We start from the raw sequence: 17,427 nt of genomic DNA, 5'->3' as shown, positions 1-17,427 counted from the left end.
CATGTACTCAATCCAGAGGGGGGATGGGAAAGGGGTGGGGGAGGGTGTTCCCTGCCCTAGAGTTTAGGACTGTTTGCCAGCCACAGAAACGTGCATGGCGTTTCTGTTCAACCACAGACCACTTCCCCCCCCACTCAGGCTGCTCCACCCTGTCCGGCATGGTGCCCCAGCGAAGGGGCGGAGACTGTTCTCCATGGTTACTGATGGGCAGCTGGGTGCTAAAATGGGGTTCAGGGGCTGACAATCTGGGCCTGAAGGGGGGAGGGGTGGACGATGCTGCAGCTGGCTGGGCCGGAGGGGGAGAGGGTGACACTGACGCTCCTTGGGCTGGGGGTGGCGTGTGAGGCTGAGACCAGCTCGCCCCATCCCCCACCTGCTCAGCCCAGCACCCACAGCCACTGCCAGGGTCCCCATTCCCCGTCCTGTGGGGCTGGTTGCTATGATAACAGGCTATTGCTGGAGCTGGTTGCAGCGTCGGGCTCCCCCCACCCCATGAGTGGGCGTCAGGGTCTGGACTAACCCAGTGGCCCCTGCCCCCTCCCGGAACTGCCCAGCCTATGGCTGAGTAACATAGGGCCTAGCAACTCCCCCCCCCCCGCTGTTTGCCCGCAGTGCGGGGGATGGGAGAGTTCCAGTCACCCCACCTCCTTTGCTCTATTACCCCCCAATCGCCCCCCATATTAGCTCATGCACGAGAAGCTAGGGGCCCCCAGAGATGCCCCTTCCCAGAGTAACTGGTGCACACGGAACAGGCGGGGGCTGCTCCCCGCTTTGCTCTGAGCCCCCTCCCCAGTGGCGCTGGGTGAGGGCAGCGCCCCCGGCACAGGAGGGGTTAAGAATTCCGCAGTGGCACCTGGGGCTCCCGGGGGGGGGCGCGGGGTAGGACGGGGGGGGGCGAGGGCGAGTGGGGAAGAGGGCCGGGCGAGCAACCGTCGGTGTGAACGAAGGGTGCGTACGCCCCCCCCCTCCCGCGCCCCCTGCCCAGCCCAGCACCCCCCATCGCCTGCTGCGTCCCCCCCCCGGCCCGGGGCGCCCCCCAGCTGCGGGGCAGGCGGCCCGGCCGGGGCGCTCCCTGCGCCGGGCGGAGCAGGCGGCGTTTGGACCCGCACGACCCTCCCGGAGCCGGCAGCAGGAGGAAGTCGGGGCGGGGGGGTGATAAGGAGACACAAGCCGCATTGTGCAGCCCGGCCGCGTTTGAATATCGCCCAGCGCAGGAGCAGAGCGGAGCCGGGTGAGCCGCGCGGGGGGGAGCCGGGGCAGCCCCTCTAGGGGGCGCCGGCCCCGGGGCGGGGGGCTGGCTGTTCGGGGGCCGGGGAGCGGGACAGGGCCTGCCCCTCTAGGGCCCCAGGGAGCGAAAGTCACTCCCACCTGTGAGACGAGTGTACCGGGGCTCAAGCCCCTGTGTCTCTAGCCGGACGGCCCTGGTCACATCGATTCCCCCCCCCATCCCCCTGCCCCATCACACCAACCCTCCTGCCCCCTTCATGCCACCCTTCCTGCCCGCTTCACCCATCACGCTGCCCCCCTCACACCAGCCTTGTCACCCTGCTCCCCCTGCCCCGTCACACCCCCGCCCACTCCCCCAACACACCACCCCCTCTCCTGCCCCTGGTGCCCTGGCTGGTGGGGGAAGGGACTGCACTTCCCTCCCCCCTCACACACGCAAGGGAGGCCCATGGGGGTTCTCTGTGTATGTGTGTGGGGGGCTCTCCCTGCTGCCACACCCACTTTGGGGATGGCTGAGCTGGCAGTGCCCTGGGTTATAACCCCCACTTAACTGGGAGGCTGAATGGGGTTGGAAGGGTGGCGGGTGCACTTGGGGGCATAATGGATGGCTAATGGGGGGGCTCTAAAGGCAGTGATGGGGCAGGGAGCAGGTGCCTCAGAGCCATAGCTTAGTGGTCCTCACCTAAGAGCGGGGCCCGCATCACTGGGGTGGGGTGACCCCCCGCTGTATTGTGGCTAATAAAAGCTCAGAGGCCTGGCTGAGATACGGGAAGACGATAAAAAGGGTCCTTGTCTCCCAGGCAGCTGGGACATGTGTGTGGGTGCCAACAGGCTGTGCAATGATAGGGTTTCATTCTGGGTTCAGCATGGTTGTGTCTGTGCACGCACAGTACACTATAGGCTAGGTGTGTGCACTGCGGTATAGTGCATGCAACATGGCCGTGTGTGTGTCTGTGCACACGCTGCACTATGGTCGAGGTGTGCAGCAGAGCTGTGTCTTGGCAAAGCTTTCTGCCACACACCGTGTGCTACTGTCTGTGCGTGCAGTGCGACTGTGTGTTTATGCTGCATACAGTGCGTGTGGTGGTGCGTGTTCACCCCAGAGGGTGACTGTGAGGCAACTGACATTTGGCAACACTATTTTGATTGATGTTTTGCAACATGGCTGGTGTGTATGTGAGAGACCTGCAGTTAGTAGAAGGTGCTGGGCAAACAAACAGCCAGATGGAAAAGAGGGACCGTCCCCCCAAATGGCTTCCGTTCAGTCCTCCCCACTCAGCTCGCTCACTGGTTGCTTCTATTCGTCTTCTAACTAACCATGAACAAAAAGCCGCCTAAAAATAACACCGCAAGAAATCCCAACCCTCAATTTACAGCGTGGTAAGTTGCACATACAAAAGCTTGTCTTAAAAGATTAATAATAATCTTGTCTTACTACAGAGCAATTACACAAAGGGATCCCTTGCCTGGTGCTGAAATGCAGCCACTTCTGGGGAGGTGCTGTTTATGCAGGGATTTACAACACAGATCTAAACCCATTCCCACTGGATCCCAGATACGGATGCCACCACAGCACCTTGCACACCAGACCCCTGATCCCCCCCCCCACCCCCGATTGCTAATCCATCAGGAGCCATTCCCTAGATTCCAGCTCCGCACACAGTGTGGCTCGAATTCCCGAGATGTGATCCCTTGTCTAAATTAATCTCTCAGCCTGAGTCATTGTGGCCGGATTCCTGGGTCCTTCATCTCTCTCCAAACATTCCTTTGCTCTGGATCTAACCCAATCCCCTGTTGTCATGTTTAACCCTCAGATACCTTTAACAGGGGGGATAGAGCCTGGGAACTTGCTTTCCACCTAGGATCACCCCCTCTTTACAGCCCCCCAACCAAAGAGCAGACAGCCCCGTGCCTCTCCTTACCCTCCAGGCGATGTTACTATGCAAAAGGCCACTTATAAATTCCATCCCGGTCCTTTAACAGCCAAAGGGCTCAGAATAGCTCAGCGGGCCTCAGCTGCGGGGGCTACTCCTTCGGGCTTTGTGCAAGGTCAGAAGGACTTGGGGCTGGGTTCCAGGACACCTGGGTTTTGTCCCCAGCTCTGGGTGGAGAGAAGGGTCCAGTGGGGTAGAGCAGGGGGGGCTGGGGAGCCAGGACTCCTGCTTTCTATTTCCCCACTCTGTGATCATGGGCTAATCTCTCTGCTGCAGGTTTTCCTGCTGGGATGTTGTGAGGTTGCACATGCTGTGTGTTTGTAGCGTCCAAGTGGGAGGCTGTAACTTAGAGGGGGAAGCCCCATGTCTCATTCCCCCCATCTCTGAGCCAGCCAGTCTCCCCACCCCAGAGCCAAATCGTAGTCTGTGCTCCCTAGAGGGGAAAGGCCCCGTGTCCCATACTTCTACACTCCCAGGGGCAAAGCAGGGCCCGTCTCTGACCTGAGCCAAAGGAGGAAGCCAGGATGGAGGAAACATTTTGCAACTTTACCCAAAATTCTCTAGCTGTTTTATTTTGCAACAAACTCTCCCTCCCCCAGCGTTCACAGCGTTAGGGCGAAGGCAACAGAGACACCCTACCCTGGACGGCCTCCCTTGGCTGATCTCTGCAACTACCCCTCTGTGGCAGCGCTGATCCCAGTGAGCCTCAGGCAAGTGATCGCTGTAGAAACAGCTGCCCTGCCCCAGAAGCGGCTGCATCTTGGTAAGAGTTTATAACTCTAGCCCCATCTCCTCTTTCAGTGGCAGGTTCTCAGAAGGGATCCCTGATCTTAGGGGGCCGCTGATACATTGCCCCTGAGCCGGGCAGCACCTGTCTGCGGTGGGACCCCAGGCTGGCAGAGGGGGAGTTGGCCGGCACGGGGGGAGCAGAGATGAGCGAGACGCTGGACCTGGACAAGGGCTGTACGGTTGAGGAGCTGCTACAGGGCTGCATTGAGGCCTTTGGTAATGCAGTGGGGGAAGCTGTTATTTTGGAGCATGTGTGGGGAGAAGGGATTGTTGGTGCAGGTGACTGGTAAGAGGTGAGATGGGGTGTGAACCTGAGGAGGTGGCATATGGAGGGCTGGGGTTGCCCAAGGGGCTGGGGTCAGGCTGTGGCTTTGGGGTTTTCTTCAACCTATACGGTCACTTGTCCTGACCCCTAGAGGGCGCTCTGCTGCAGGGAGTGGGGCAGGGGCTCAGCAGGGGGTGCTCTCCCCTTGTCATCAGTGCTGACCCCAGTGCCCCAGTGAGGGACTAGAGGATGCTGTGCTGCAGGGAGCAGGGTCCGTAGGGGTTGCTGAGCGGGGGGGGGGGGGGGTGTCTCTGTGGCTACGTCCCCATGGTGAGCGCCAGCCATGCAGCAAGTCTTGGAGCCTGGGCAACAGATGCAGAATAGCTGTGTAGACACTATGACCTGGGCTGGAGATCCCCGCCCCCAGGCTTCACAGCCCCAGCCGCGATATCCACACAGTGATGTCTGCCCAGCAAGGTCTGCAAGTCTGCAACCCGGGCTCTGAGCCTCACTGCCAAAGGTTGTGCAGATGTACCCTGAGTGCTTTGCAGGGGTTAACAGGGGGTGCCGAGTGAGCGAGGGAATCACTGGGGTCTCTGGGTTGGGGAGTCAGTAGGGGTCTCTGAGCGAGTTGGGTTGTAGGGGGTCTCTGTGTGGGTGGGGTGAAGGGTTGTGGGGGATCTCTGACTGGGGTGGAAGATCTCTGAGCAGAGTGGGGGATTGTGGGGGTTTCTGAGCAGGGCAGGGTCTCTGAGTGGGGTGGGGAGTCTCTGAGCGGGGGGGTTTGTGGAGGGAGCTTCTGAGCAAGGTAGGGGGTGTCTGAGCAGGCTGAGAGTCTGTAGGGGTCTCTGAACAGGGTGGGGAGCTGTAGGGGGGTGTCTGAGTAGTGTGGGGGGTTCTGAGCGGGGTGGGGGGTTGTGGGAGGTCTCTGAGCGGGATGGGGGGTTGCGGGATCTCTGAGTAGGGTGGGGAGTTGTGGGGGGGTGTCTGAGTAATGGGGTGGGTCTGAGTGGGGTGGGGGGTTGTGTGGGGTCTCTGAGTAGTGGGGGGGTCTGATCAGGGTGGGGGGTTGTGGGAGGTCTCTGAGTGGGGTGGGAAGTTGTGGGGGTATCTGAGGGGATGGGGGGTTGTGGGATCTCTGAGCAGCGTGGGGGTTTGCGGGGGGGTCTGAGTAATGGGGTGGGTCTGAGCGGTGTTGCAGGGGGGTGTCTCTGAGTAGTGGGGGGTCTGAGCAGGGTGGGGCTTTGCAGAATCACTGAGCGGGGTGGGAGGTTATGGGGGGAGGTCTCGGGGGGGGTTGTGGGATCTCTGAGCAGGGCCTACTCTCTCTTGCAGATGATGAGGGGAAGGTGCGGGACCCCCAACTGGTGCGAATGTTCCTGATGATGCATCCTTGGTACATCCCCTCCTCCCACCTGGCCGCCAAGCTGCTGCGCATATATCCTTGTGAGCCCTCTGCCCCCCTTCCTGCAGCTCCTTCCCTCCTGCCCTCATTCACCCCACCAACCTGCCTTGGGGCACCCTACTGCCCCCCTTTCCCTCCTGGGCACCCCCTCCCTTCACAATGCACATATCCCTGGACAGAGCTGGCTTATTCTGCTAGCTGGCTGTCTCCCTGGGCTGGGGCTCACCATGGGACCCCTGCAGCACCAGGGCAGTCCACATACATCTCAGACCAACAGGGCAGAATTGGTTGTGCATGGGAAAGCGGAAGGCAATCTGGGTGAAAGTAACCCTGAAATGACACCATTTCATGACTCTAAGGAAAGGAAGGAGTGGGGGCAGCAGAATCAGGACAATGGGCTTCCGAAAAAACCAGACTTCAACAGATCAGAGAACTGGGAGCTAAGGTCCCGGGGGAAGCAAATCGAAGGAAAAAAGAACTGGAAGTTTCTCAGCTAAACAGTGTTAAAGGCACAACAGCAAACTAGCCAGGTGCGAAGGGAAGACAGGAAAAGGCCGAGGTGGCTCCCTCTGGAGCTCTTTAACAATCTTAAAAGTAAGGAAGAATCCCTTAATAAGTGGAAATGTGGACAGGTTGTCAAGGAGGAGCACAGAAGAATTGCACCAGCAGGTAGGGGCAAAATCCGAGAGGCTAAGGCGCAAAATGAGTTACAGAAAGGCAGTCGGAAGAGGTTCTTTAAATACCTTGGGAGCAAGAGAAAGATGAAGGAAAGTGCAGGTCCGCTACTTCCTGAGGAAGGCAAGCTAATTGATGGCATCAAGAAAGCTGGGGGGATTAATGCCTATTTTGCTTCAGTCTTCACTAAAACGGTTAATGGTGACAGCTACTCAGCACAATGAATATTAACAACAAGGGGGAGGAACACAGGCCAGAGAAGTTAAAGAGTATTTAGAGGAGTTTGACCTATTCAGGTTGGCAGGGACTGGTGCAATTCACCCGCGGATACTTAAGGAAGGAGCTGAAGCAATCTGGGAGCCGTTAGCGATTGTCTTTGAGAAATGGAAGACGGGTGTGGTCCCCGGGGACTGGAAAAGGGCAGCACCTGTCTCTAAACAGGGGAAACTAAGAGGACCCCAGGGATTATAGACCAGGCAGCCTAACTTCCATACCTGCAAGATACAGGAACAAATTATTGAACAATCAGTTTGTAAGTCCCTGGAGGATAATAGGGTTATAAGGAATAACCAGCATGGGTTTGTCAATAGCAAATCCTGCCAAACCAGCCTAATATCCTTCTTTGACAGGGTCACTGGCCTAATGTCTGGGGGGAAGCAGGAGACAGATAGATCTTGATTTTAGTAAAAAGAACTGGAGGACTTGTGGCACCTTAGAGACTAACAAATTTATTTGAGCATAAGCTTTCGTGAGCTACAAACCCGGTCCCCCATTCTCATAAGCAGACTAGGGAAATATTATCAAGATGAAATTGCTATAAGATGGGTGCAGAACTGGTTGAAAGCTGCTCTTTGAGGACAGTCTATCAATGGTTCTCCATCAAAATGGGAGGATGTATCGAGTGGGGTCCCAGAGGGGTTAGTCCTGGGTCTGGGGCTAGTCAATATTTTCATTAATGACTTGGATGATGCAGTGCGCAGAGTAGGCTTATAAAAATGGCGGATGACACTAAGCTGTGGGTGTTGTGAGCACTTTGGAGGACAGGATTAGAATTCAGAATGACCTTGAGAAATTGGAGAATTGGTCTGCACACAACAAGATAAAATTCAGTAAAGACTAGTGCAAAGGACTGCACTGAGGAAGGAGAAATCACAAAACTGGGAAAGACTGGCTAGGTGACAGTCCTCTTGAAAAGGATCTAGGGGTTGGCTCATCAAGGGAATCCGAGCCAACAGTGTGATGATGTTGTGGAAAAGCCTGTTATTGTCTGGGCTGTGTTAACGGGAGAGGCGTATGTAAGACACGGGAGATGTTACTCGGCACTGGGGAAGCCTCATCTGGAGTACAGCATCCAGGTTTGGGTGCCAGGCTTTAGGAGAGCTGTGGAGAAACTGGAGAGCGTCAAGAGGAGAGCAACAAAAATGATAAATGGTCTAAAAACCTGCCCTGGGAGGAAAGGCTAAAAAGCTGGGCATCTTTAGGCTTGAGAAAAGAGGGGGACACCTGCTAAGAGTCTTCCAATATCTTCAGGGCTGTTCTGAAGAGGATGGTGGTCAGCTGTTCTCCGCGTCCACTGGAGGTAGGACCAGATGTCATGGGCTTAATCTGCAGCAAGGGAGAAGTAGGTTAGATTTTAGGAAATGCTTTCTCAGGCTACAGAGTAACGGCTGTGTTAGTCTGTATTCGCAAAAAGAAAAGGAGTACTTGTGGCACCTTAGAGACTAACCAATTTATATGAGCATAAGCTTTCGTGAGCCACAGCTCACTTCATCGGATGCATGCGGTATGCATCCGATGAAGTGAGCTGTGGCTCACGAAAGCTTATGCTCAAATAAATTGGTTAGTCTCTAAGGTGCCACAAGTACTCCTTTTCTTTTTTCTCAGGCTAGTTAAGCTCTGGTTGCGGACTCCCCATCACTGGAGGTGGTAAGAACAGGTGGGACAAACAGCTGTCAGGGATGGTCTGGGTTTGCTTGGTTCTGCCTCTGCGCGGGGGGCTGGACTCAGTGACCTCCAGAGGTCCCTTCCATCCCCGTATTGCTGTGATTCTAGAACGCTGACTCCTCCCAGCCTGGTCCAAGGGCCCCAAATCCATGGCCCAGCTCCTCCCCCTTTCTCCCCACTCCCCCAGTCTCCAGTGCCTGCAATGTGGAATTCGCCTTAACTCTGCCCTTGCACCTACCAAGAGTCTCGTAGCTCAGAAAGCAGCTCCCTGCAGGTGAAAACCTGCCACCTGGTGAGGTGAGTCCGGAGGAGCCCCACATTTCAGGGCAGCATCCTCAAACCTCGGGGCAGAGCTGGCCCCAGTGCAGCATTCAGGGGCACAGTGCTGCAGGGGGCTCAACATAGGACATCCTTCCAGTGGGTGAGGGATCCCTGAGTAAACTGCCTCTGTTCCCCACCCCAGAGGTGGCTGTGTTCCGGGTGTTGGCTGTCGTTACCCCTTCCCCCTCCCCAGGTACTGGATCTCGGCATTCCCGGCAGAGTTTGATTTGAACCCGGAGCTAGCAGAGCAGATCAAGGAGCTAAAGGAGGTTCTGGGCCGTGAGGGGAACCGGCGCCACAGCAACCTCATCGACATTGAGAATGTGTATGTGGTGGGGGCGGAAGCATGGGGGGTGGGGGAGGTGTCCCAGAGCAGCTGTGTGAGAGCAGGGGGCCTGCATGGGCTGAGGAGGACTGAGGAGCGGGTCTGAGCGAGGGCACAAGCGTGAGCACAGGGGTGTCCCAGTGCATGCTTGTGAATGTGTCTGTGAGTGTGCATGGTGCAGGTGTGTGTGGGAGTGCATGGGGTATGTTTGTGTGGGCATGAGCGGGACATGCACATGGGAGTGCCCAGGACGTGTGTGTACACGTGGAGTGTGTGGGAGTGCATGAGGCGCGTGGGGGGGGGGAGTGTACGAGGCATGTGTTTGCACATGGCCTGTGTGTGCGCGCATGGGACGTGTGTGCGTGTGCACGGGGCGTGGGAGCACACAGGAGTCTCTGGGCTGTGCATGTGGGGGCAGGAAGAGTGTGTGCCAGCGGTTTGGTTGCAAAGACTGGCTTGGCTCTGACATCCCCCCCTTGACTGTGCCCCCCCCCCCAGCCCTACTTACAAGTGGAAGCGCCAAGTGACCCAGCGCAACCCGGTGGCCCCGAAGAAACGCAAGATGTCGCTGCTCTTTGACCACCTGGAGTCCTCCGAGTTGGCAGAGCATCTCACCTACCTGGAGTACCGCTCCTTCTGCAAGATCCTGGTGCGGGGCGGAGACCCTGCGGCTGCCATGGGGCTGGGGAGGCTGCTTGGGGGTGGAGGGCTGCTTTGGGAATGACCTTTCCTCCCCCATGGGGCAGGCGCTTCCCCACCCTCTACGTCCATGGGGCAGGCCCTGAACCTCCCATTCCCTCTGTGGGGCAGGCCCTGTCCCACCCCCTATGTCCCCCCTCCCATGGGGCAGGCCCTGACGCTCTGTTTCCATTCCAGTTCCAGGACTATCACAGCTTCGTCATGCACGGCTGCACTGTGGACAACCCCATCCTGGAGCGGTTCATCACCCTTTTCAACAGCGTCTCACAGTGGGTGCAGCTCATGGTGCTGAGCAAGCCGACCGCCCAGCAGCGGGCGCAGGTCATCACCCGCTTCATCCTGGTGGCACAGGTGAGGGGCCCCTCAATCCCGGCCCGCAGCCCCCCTGCTGGCCCATTGTAGTCTGAGCCCCAGCTGGGCTCCAGGTGTGAATGCCCCCCCCCCCCCGGGCCCCACTCCTCCATCCTTGGAACTAATCCGACCTCTCTCTCCCCCATGGATCTCCACTGTCTCTCGGCTGGATCCCCCCTCCGGCCGGACATCCCTGCAGAGGCTCCTGCAGCTGCAGAATTTCAACACGCTGATGGCCGTGGTGGGGGGGCTGAGTCACAGCTCCATCTCCCGCCTCAAAGAGACCCACAGCCACGTCAGCTCCGAGACCACCAAGGTACAGGGCGCAGGGCCGGGGGGAAGTGGGATACTCAAGGGGCTGGGGCAATGCTGGAGGGTGGGATGACAGTCCGGTGGTTGGGGTGGGATTGGGGTCTCGAGGGGCCTGGGGCAGTGGTGGGGGGTTAGGGTGGGCTTGAGGGGTTGAGGTCTGGGGAAGTGTTGAGGGGTTGGGGGAGCTCTGGGGCGAGGTCGGGGTCTGGGGCGGTGTTGGGGGAGCTCTGGGGCGAGGCTGGGGTCTGGGGCGGTGTTGGGAGGTTGGGAGAGCACTGGGGCGAGGCTGGGGGCTTGCTCTGGGCCCAGCCCCTGACCCCTCCCCCCCATCCCTCCCAGCTGTGGGAGTCCATGACGGAGCTGGTGACCTCGTTGGGGAACTACAGCCGCTACCGGCGCCGCCTGGCCGAGTGCGTCGGCTTCCGCTTCCCCATCCTGGGCGTGCACCTCAAGGATCTGGTGGCCGTGCACGTGGCGCTGCCCGACTGGCTGGACCGGGCCCGCACCCGCGTCAACGGCACCAAGATGCAGCAGCTCTTCGGGATCCTCAACGAGCTGGTGCTGGTGCAGAGCATCAAACCACCCTTCGAGGCCAACATGGACCTCATCAACCTGCTCACGGTGAGACCCCGCCCCTGGACCTCTCACTGCACCTCCTTGTACTCCCCCAGCACCCCACCCCTGAACCTCACTGCACCCTGTGGCATCCCAACTCCTGGAGCCCCCCCTGCACCCCTCATTACATCCCAACCCCCACTGCACTCCCACCCCCCCCCCCGTATCTCCCTGCACCCTAGACCATCAAACTGCTCTCTGAGGCCAACGCCAACCTTGTCAGCCAGCTCCTGGTGAACCCCCCACCCCTGCTGTCTGATGGGCTGTGCCCCCCCAGGTGTCGCTGGATCAGTACCAGACGGAGGAGGAGATCTACCAGCTGTCGCTGCAGAGAGAGCCCCGTGGCAAGTCGGCCGTGAGTGCGTGTGTGAGTGCACGATGCTGTGTGACCTGTGCCCCGTCCCCTGCCCCCGGGCCATGACCCCTCTGTTGCCCCCTGTGGGGAATGGGGGGGGGAGCAGCAGGCCATGGCGTCTCTGTCCCATCTGGTCCCAGGAGCTGGTTCTCAGGCGCATTCGCAGCTGCCTTCCGCTCTGCTCCCTGGGGGCTGAGCTTCCTGTCCAGAGAGAGGGGGCTGCTGGGTCCCACACGTTCACTAACACCCCTCCAGCTCCAGCCCCTGAAGCCGCAGCATTGGGCGAGGGATTCTGGTTTGAACAGCCCCTGCACTCCACCCCAGAGGTGGTTGCATCTCAGCGCTGGCCAAGGGATCACTCAGAGGATGTCTCTGTCCATCCAGCCGTCCAGCCCCACCTCCTGTTCCCCCCCAAGCCGACCGGCTGACATAGACGAGTGGGCCTTGGCTGTGAAACCCAAACCGGACCAGACGCTGGTGCGGACACACATTGAGAAGATGGTGGAGGTGAGAGTGGGGGCCTTGGACACCATGGTCTGCGTTTCTGTTGGCGCTCTGAGACTGTGTGTTAGGCCAGGGTACCTTGAGCTGACGCCCTCCTCCAGTCTCTGCTCCCCCCTGCGGTCCACGTGGTTGGAGGGGCCTCTGGGGCTGCATAGGGGGTGGCGTACCCCCAGGGATGACCCTCCCTCCGCTCTCTGCTGCCCCCTGCAGGCCACGTGGGGAAGTGGGGGGGGTTCTGGGGCCAGTGGCACTGGAACATTGTTAACAGTGGGGGCTGGAAGCCAGCCCCCTTACCCCTGTCCACCCGCCCCCGAGCTGAGGCCCGGAGCAAAGCCCCGGGGGCGGAGCAGACAGCCGGGAGACCGGGGGGTGCTAGTAGCCCCCCGTCCCGCCCCCAGTTCCTGTGCCGAGGGCGGCGTATCGCCGAGCTGACGCTCCCGCCGCTCTCTGCTGCCCCCTGCAGTCCGTGTTCCGGAATTTCGACGTGGACGGAGACGGCCACATCTCCCAGGAGGAGTTCAAAATCATCCGCAACAACTTCCCCTACCTGTGCAAATTTGGGGACCTGGATGAGAACCAGTGAGTGCCCAGGAAGGGGGGACCCCGCGGGCCCCGCACACCAGAAGGAGGGGTGAGGTACTGGGGCCAGGCCTCCGCCTAGAAGCCTCATCCCCTGTAATGCTTTCTTCTTTGTTGGAACTTGGGAGTCCTGACTCCCAGCCCCCCAACTCTACCCCCCTGGTCCCCACTCCCCACCCACAGCCTGGCACAGACCCGGGTGCCCTGACTCCCAGCCCTCCAGCTCTACCCCTCTGGCCCCCACTCCCTGCCCACAGCCTAGCACAGACCTGGGTGCCCTGACTCCCAGCCCCCCAGCTCTACCCCTCTGGCCCCCACTCCCCACCCACAGCCTGGCACAGCCCCGGGTGCCCTGACTCCCAACCCCCCAGCTCTACTCCCCTGGCTTCCACTCCCTGCCCAGAGCCTGGCACAGACCCCAGGTGCCCTGAATCCCAGTCCCCAGCTCTACCTCGCTGGCCCCCACTCGCCACCCACAGCCTGGCACAGATCCGGGTGCCCTGACTCCCAACCCCCCGCTTCTACCCCTCTGGCCCCCACTCCCCACCCACAGCCTGGCACAGACCCGGGTGCCCTGACTCCCAACCCCCCGCTTCTACCCCTCTGGCCCCCACTCCCCACCCACAGCCTGGCACAGACCCGGGTGCCCTGACTCCCAACCCCCTACTGTACCCCCCTGGCCCCCACTCCCTGCCCAGAGCCTAGCACAGACCCGGGCGTCCTGACTCCTAACCCCCCACCTCTACCCTTCTGGCCCCCACTCCCTGCCCACAGCCTAGCACAGACCCAGGTGCCCTGACTCCCAACCCCCCAGCTCTACTCCCCTGGCTCTCACTCCCTGCCCAGAGCCTGGCACAGACCCCAGATGCCCTGACTCCCAGTCCCCAGCTCTACCCCGCTGGCCCCCATTCCCCGCCCAGAGCCTAGCACAGACCTGGATGACCTGACACCCAGTCCCCCTGCTCTAACGCCTTGGTCCCCACTCCCCGCCCAGAGCCGGGCGGAGACCTGGGCGCCCTGTCTCCCAGCCTGATACTTTGTGCCCCTAGGGATGGCTGCATCAGCAGAGAGGAGATGATCTCGTACTTCATGAAGTCCAGCGCTGTGGTGGACGGGAAGATGGGCTTCATCCACAGCTTCCAGGAGACCACCTTCCTGCACCCCGTGTCCTGCCGTCACTGCAAGAGCCTGGTGAGCCATTGCTGGCCCCTGGGAGGGTGCAGGAGGCTGGTTGCTCTGGGGGCTGCCCTCTGTGGGCCCCCCTGTGAGAACACAGGACCCACAAACGGCCACCCTCCATAGACTAGGGGGCTTGTTCCACAGGGGTGCCCCCTTTTCCCTTTCCCCCATAATGACTGGGGGTCGATTCCACGAGGGAAAGTCATGCCTCACTTGTGCGGCCACAGAGAGGGCCAAGGGGGGTTAGATCCCTGGGGCAGGGGCAGGGGAGATGACTGAAGAGACGCAGAAGCACACAACAGCTAGCCTAGGCCTAGTTATCCCAGGACAACCCCTTCACCCAGAGAGGGCCCAGTGAGACTGGGGTAAAGGGGCTTCACTCTTCTCAGAGGATGAGTTCTATGGGAGGGAAGGCACCTTTATCCTGGGAAAACTATGCAAGGGATCCTTGTGTAAGCAGTCCCCGTTCCCCCACAGAGGCAGCTGCAACTTAGTGCTGGGTGAGGGGTAGCAGTATAAACTGTCCCCACCCCAGGCCGGCTGCATCTCAGTGCTCATTGAGGGATCCCTGTATAAACAGCCCACACACCCCACCCCAGGACTAGCTGCATCTCAGCACCTGGTGAGGGAATCCCTGTAGACACAGCCGCTGTGTCCCACCCCAAAGGCAGCTGCGACTTAGTGCTGGGTGAGGGATAGCGGTATAAACGGCCCCCACCTCCTACCCCAGAGTCAGCTGCATCACAGCAGGGATAAGTGTCCCAGTGTCAGCTTGTCCCCCTCACCAGCACTGGTCGATTCTCGGATTGTCCGTTCTGTGGGAGATCCTGAGATCCACTTGGAACTGGGACAGAAAGTTGAAATGAAATGTTGTGAAATTAGCTCATTTCAACTGTTGCGATTCGACTGCTGTAGTAAAAAGAAAAGGAGTACTTGTGGCACCTTAGAGACTAACCAATTTATTTGAGCATGAGCTTTCGTGGGCTACAGCTCACTTCATCGGATGCATAAAGTGGAACTGAGCATGCGCCCCCATCCTCCTCTCATCACCTCGCTGACCCCATCCCCTTGCATCTTTTCCCCCAGATACTGGGAATCTACAAACAGGGGTTCAAGTGCCGCTGTGAGTATGTGGGGGGGAGGGGGTTGCCTGGGGAAATGATGAGTGGTTGGGGGGAAGCTGGTGCTGCACTGGGGGAGAGAGGCTGTGGGTGGCTGTATTCTGGAGATAGGGGTGCATTGGAGGTATATAGGGAAGCGTGGGGCCATGGGGGTTGAGCTGTGGGGGAGCTGGGCGTGCTTTGCAGAAGATGGAGGGGTGCATTGGGGTCACTGGGTCATGAACTGGGGAGCTGGGCTGTGGGGGTGCACCAGGGAGCTGGGGGATGAATTGAGAGCTGGGCGTGCACCAGGGGAGCTGGGGGATGAATTGAGAGCTGGGGTGCACCTGGGGAGCTGGGAGTGCAGGGAAAATTGGGGAGCTGGAACCATAGAGGTGTGTGAGGGACCTGGGCTGCATTAGGGGAGGTGTGGGGCCACGGGGGGTTGCACGAAGGGGAGCTGCAGGGCCCACCTCCCCCAACCTCCCTTGTTGCCCCCCAGGCTGCGGCGTGAACTGCCACAGGCAGTGCCGGGAACATCTCTCCCTGGAGTGCCGCAAACGGACCAAGAGTTTCAGCCTGGCCAGCCCTGCCCACATCCCCACCCGCTCCTTCAGCTTCTCACTGCCCCGCTCAGCCTGCAGATCCCCACGCCACACAGGTATGGCCACCGGGGGCAGCCCCACCCCACCTAGCTCAGAGCCGAGGGCCCACCCCAACCCCTCCAGCACTCCCCGACCAGAGCTGGGAGAGAACCCAGGAGACCTGACGCTAGCCCCTCCCCCACTCTCCCCATGGCCCCAGTGTTGTGCCGGAAGCCAGCTTGCAAGCCCGATAACAACACCTCCATGCGATTTCCTGACCCCGCCGAGGAGGCCTCTGTGCTGGCCCATAATACTGCACCATGCTGTTTCCTGTTTGTGTCGCTGCAGATGGTGCGGGATGGTGCTCTGAGCCCTGGCAGCTATTCTGAGACACCCCCATCCTGGGCCCCCGGTAACCAACACATTGTGTTATCCCAGCCTGCTTCCGCACAGGCTTCCTGTCTACACAGCCCCCGCATCCCACCCCAGAGGCAGCTGCATCTCAGCGCTGGGTGAGGGACAGCAGTATAAACAGACCTCACCCCAGGGCCAGCCGCATCTCAGTGCCAGGTCAGGGATCCCTGTATAAACAGCCTCTGTGCCCCACCTCAGAGGCAGCTGCATCTTAATGCTGGATGAGGGACGGCAGTATAAACAGCTCCCGTGCCCCACCCCCACCCCCCAGGGCTGGCCACATCTCAGCGCCAGGGGAGGGATCCCTGTACAAGCAGCCCCCCACCCCCCAGAGGAGGCTGCATCTCAGTGGAGAGGAGGGGTCTGTGCTTGTCAAAGTGCATTGTGAGTACTGGCCATGATGAATCCTAGCTGAGTGGCTCCCCCGTGGGGTGGCAGTGTGGGCTGCTCCGTTGGGGTTTGCAGCTACAAGGAGCTATGTGTGTCTCTGCAGAGATCCGGGAGGAGGAGGTCCAGGATGTGGAGGATGGGGTTTTCGACATCCATTTATAAAGACAAACATGTAAGAGCTGTGGGGAAGGGAAGGGGGCCGAGTGGGTAGAGCAGGGGTGGGGGCAGGGCTTGAGGGTTTTGTTTTGGGCTGTGAGAGGGGAGTGGGCTGTAGTAGTTAGAGCTAGTCTGACCCCTCTACTCTGTGTGTTTTAGGGTCTGCTCTTCCTCACCAGCTGTGGCTCTTCCTCCCACTCCTCCCAAGCTGGGATCTCTGGTCCCCACAAATCTGCCAGCTGACTTCCCGGCTCCCCCACTGTGGGGTGACACAGAGAAGAGGCAAAGGGAGAAAGCATGGGCCAAGGGGGAGAGACAGCCCTTCCAGTGGGTGCAGAAGCTGCTTTGGGGGCAGTTGGATAGATCCTTTACTGGTTGAGGGGACGGGGAGGTGGCTGCATGTCAGGGCTCCTGGGTTCTATTAATGGGGGATGAAGACATGAGTTAACGTGGGGATGGGTTGTGAAATTAGTAAGATCTCGCCTGACATCCCCCAAACACATCCTTATGCGCTCCAGCATCCGGTTCCAGTGTGGGGCCATGGGGAGCGGGCGGGGGGACTTCCCCTACTCTGGTAGGAGCTGCCTGGGGTATCCCGCCTGCCCTGCAGGAAGAGGAGGTTGCCTGGGGGCTGATGCATGTGGCCGATGATGGAGCGGGAGTGCAGGGGGTTGGTGTGGGAGCAGGAGGGTGGGGCGTGGGTCCCAGTCAGGACACCCCCCTTCCCCTGTGATCCCGGCTGTACAGATTCCTTGCTGTGTATATTTGTACCTAACAACAGGATCAGAGATGTAATAAATATAATAAAACCAATGGTCCCAGTTCCTATCTGTCCCCCACTTGGGTCCATCTGTCCATCTCACAGCCCCTCCCCCAGCTCATGCTGGGAGCCCCCTGCTGACCCCAGCCCCATCTTTGCGTCTTTCCCGCCCCCTGCATATCCTGGCCTTCTGGAGCTGAGGGATGGCTAGGAGGGGAATGGGGTCTAGTGGTTAGAGGGTGGGGCTGGGGGTCAGGACTCCTAGGTTCTATTCCCAGTAGCGGGAGGGGAGTGGGGTCTAATGACTAGAGGGTGGGGAGGGCTGGGGTTCAGGACTCCTGGGTTCTATTTCCAGATGTGGGAAGGAGGAACAAGACTGTTTTCCTGTCACTCCCTGCTGGAGGGAAGGAGGCCTGGTCAGTGGAGCTGTGTGTCCCCGCTGCCCCCTGCCAGCGGGGTGAGCCCTGCTGTGTGTAAGTGCGAGAGCGGGAGCATTCTCCCCTCCAGCTCCTGTTCCCAGACGCCTGCCCCTCTACCATGCCTG

At 59.8% G+C, this 17,427-nt stretch overlaps 1 protein-coding gene across 5 annotated transcripts; it reads left to right on the top strand.

The window, feature by feature from the left end:
- Nucleotides 1–1,117: 1,117 nt before the first annotated feature.
- On the top strand, nt 1,118–16,936 carry RASGRP2 (RAS guanyl releasing protein 2). Of its 5 annotated transcripts, none has more exons than XM_075130444.1 (19): nt 1,135–1,231; nt 2,419–2,607; nt 3,761–3,871; nt 3,963–4,166; nt 5,551–5,653; nt 8,474–8,536; nt 8,754–8,885; nt 9,384–9,534; nt 9,762–9,935; nt 10,135–10,251; nt 10,587–10,868; nt 11,140–11,229; nt 11,602–11,724; nt 12,185–12,300; nt 13,350–13,491; nt 14,566–14,602; nt 15,082–15,240; nt 16,071–16,139; nt 16,283–16,936. In XM_075130444.1, exons 4-18 carry the CDS (start codon nt 4,094–4,096, stop codon nt 16,127–16,129), a joined length of 1,821 nt encoding a protein of 606 aa, XP_074986545.1. In that variant the 5' UTR covers nt 1,135–1,231; nt 2,419–2,607; nt 3,761–3,871; nt 3,963–4,093; the 3' UTR covers nt 16,130–16,139; nt 16,283–16,936. The 5 variants fall into 5 exon arrangements, with proteins under 5 accessions (XP_074986547.1, XP_074986545.1, XP_074986546.1 ...); XM_075130445.1 differs by having other exon boundaries at nt 1,144–1,231; nt 2,558–2,607; XM_075130446.1 differs by lacking the exon at nt 2,419–2,607 and having other exon boundaries at nt 1,118–1,231.
- Nucleotides 16,937–17,427: the final 491 nt, after the last annotated feature.

Source organism: Caretta caretta, chromosome 7 (genome assembly GCF_965140235.1).
Source record: "Caretta caretta isolate rCarCar2 chromosome 7, rCarCar1.hap1, whole genome shotgun sequence".
Lineage (NCBI taxonomy): Eukaryota > Metazoa > Chordata > Testudines > Cheloniidae > Caretta > Caretta caretta.
This window is presented reverse-complemented; position numbering and strand designations above follow the sequence as displayed.

Coding starts and splice junctions, on each gene's coding strand:
- RASGRP2 (XM_075130446.1), top strand. CDS start 4,094: ATGAGCGAGACGCTGGACCTGGACAAGGGCTGTACGGTTGAGGAGCTG. Junction 4,167..5,550: donor GGGCTGCATTGAGGCCTTTG/GTAATGCAGTGG, acceptor TCTCTCTTGCAG/ATGATGAGGGGAAGGTGCGG. Junction 11,725..12,184: donor ACATTGAGAAGATGGTGGAG/GTGAGAGTGGGG, acceptor TGCCCCCTGCAG/TCCGTGTTCCGGAATTTCGA.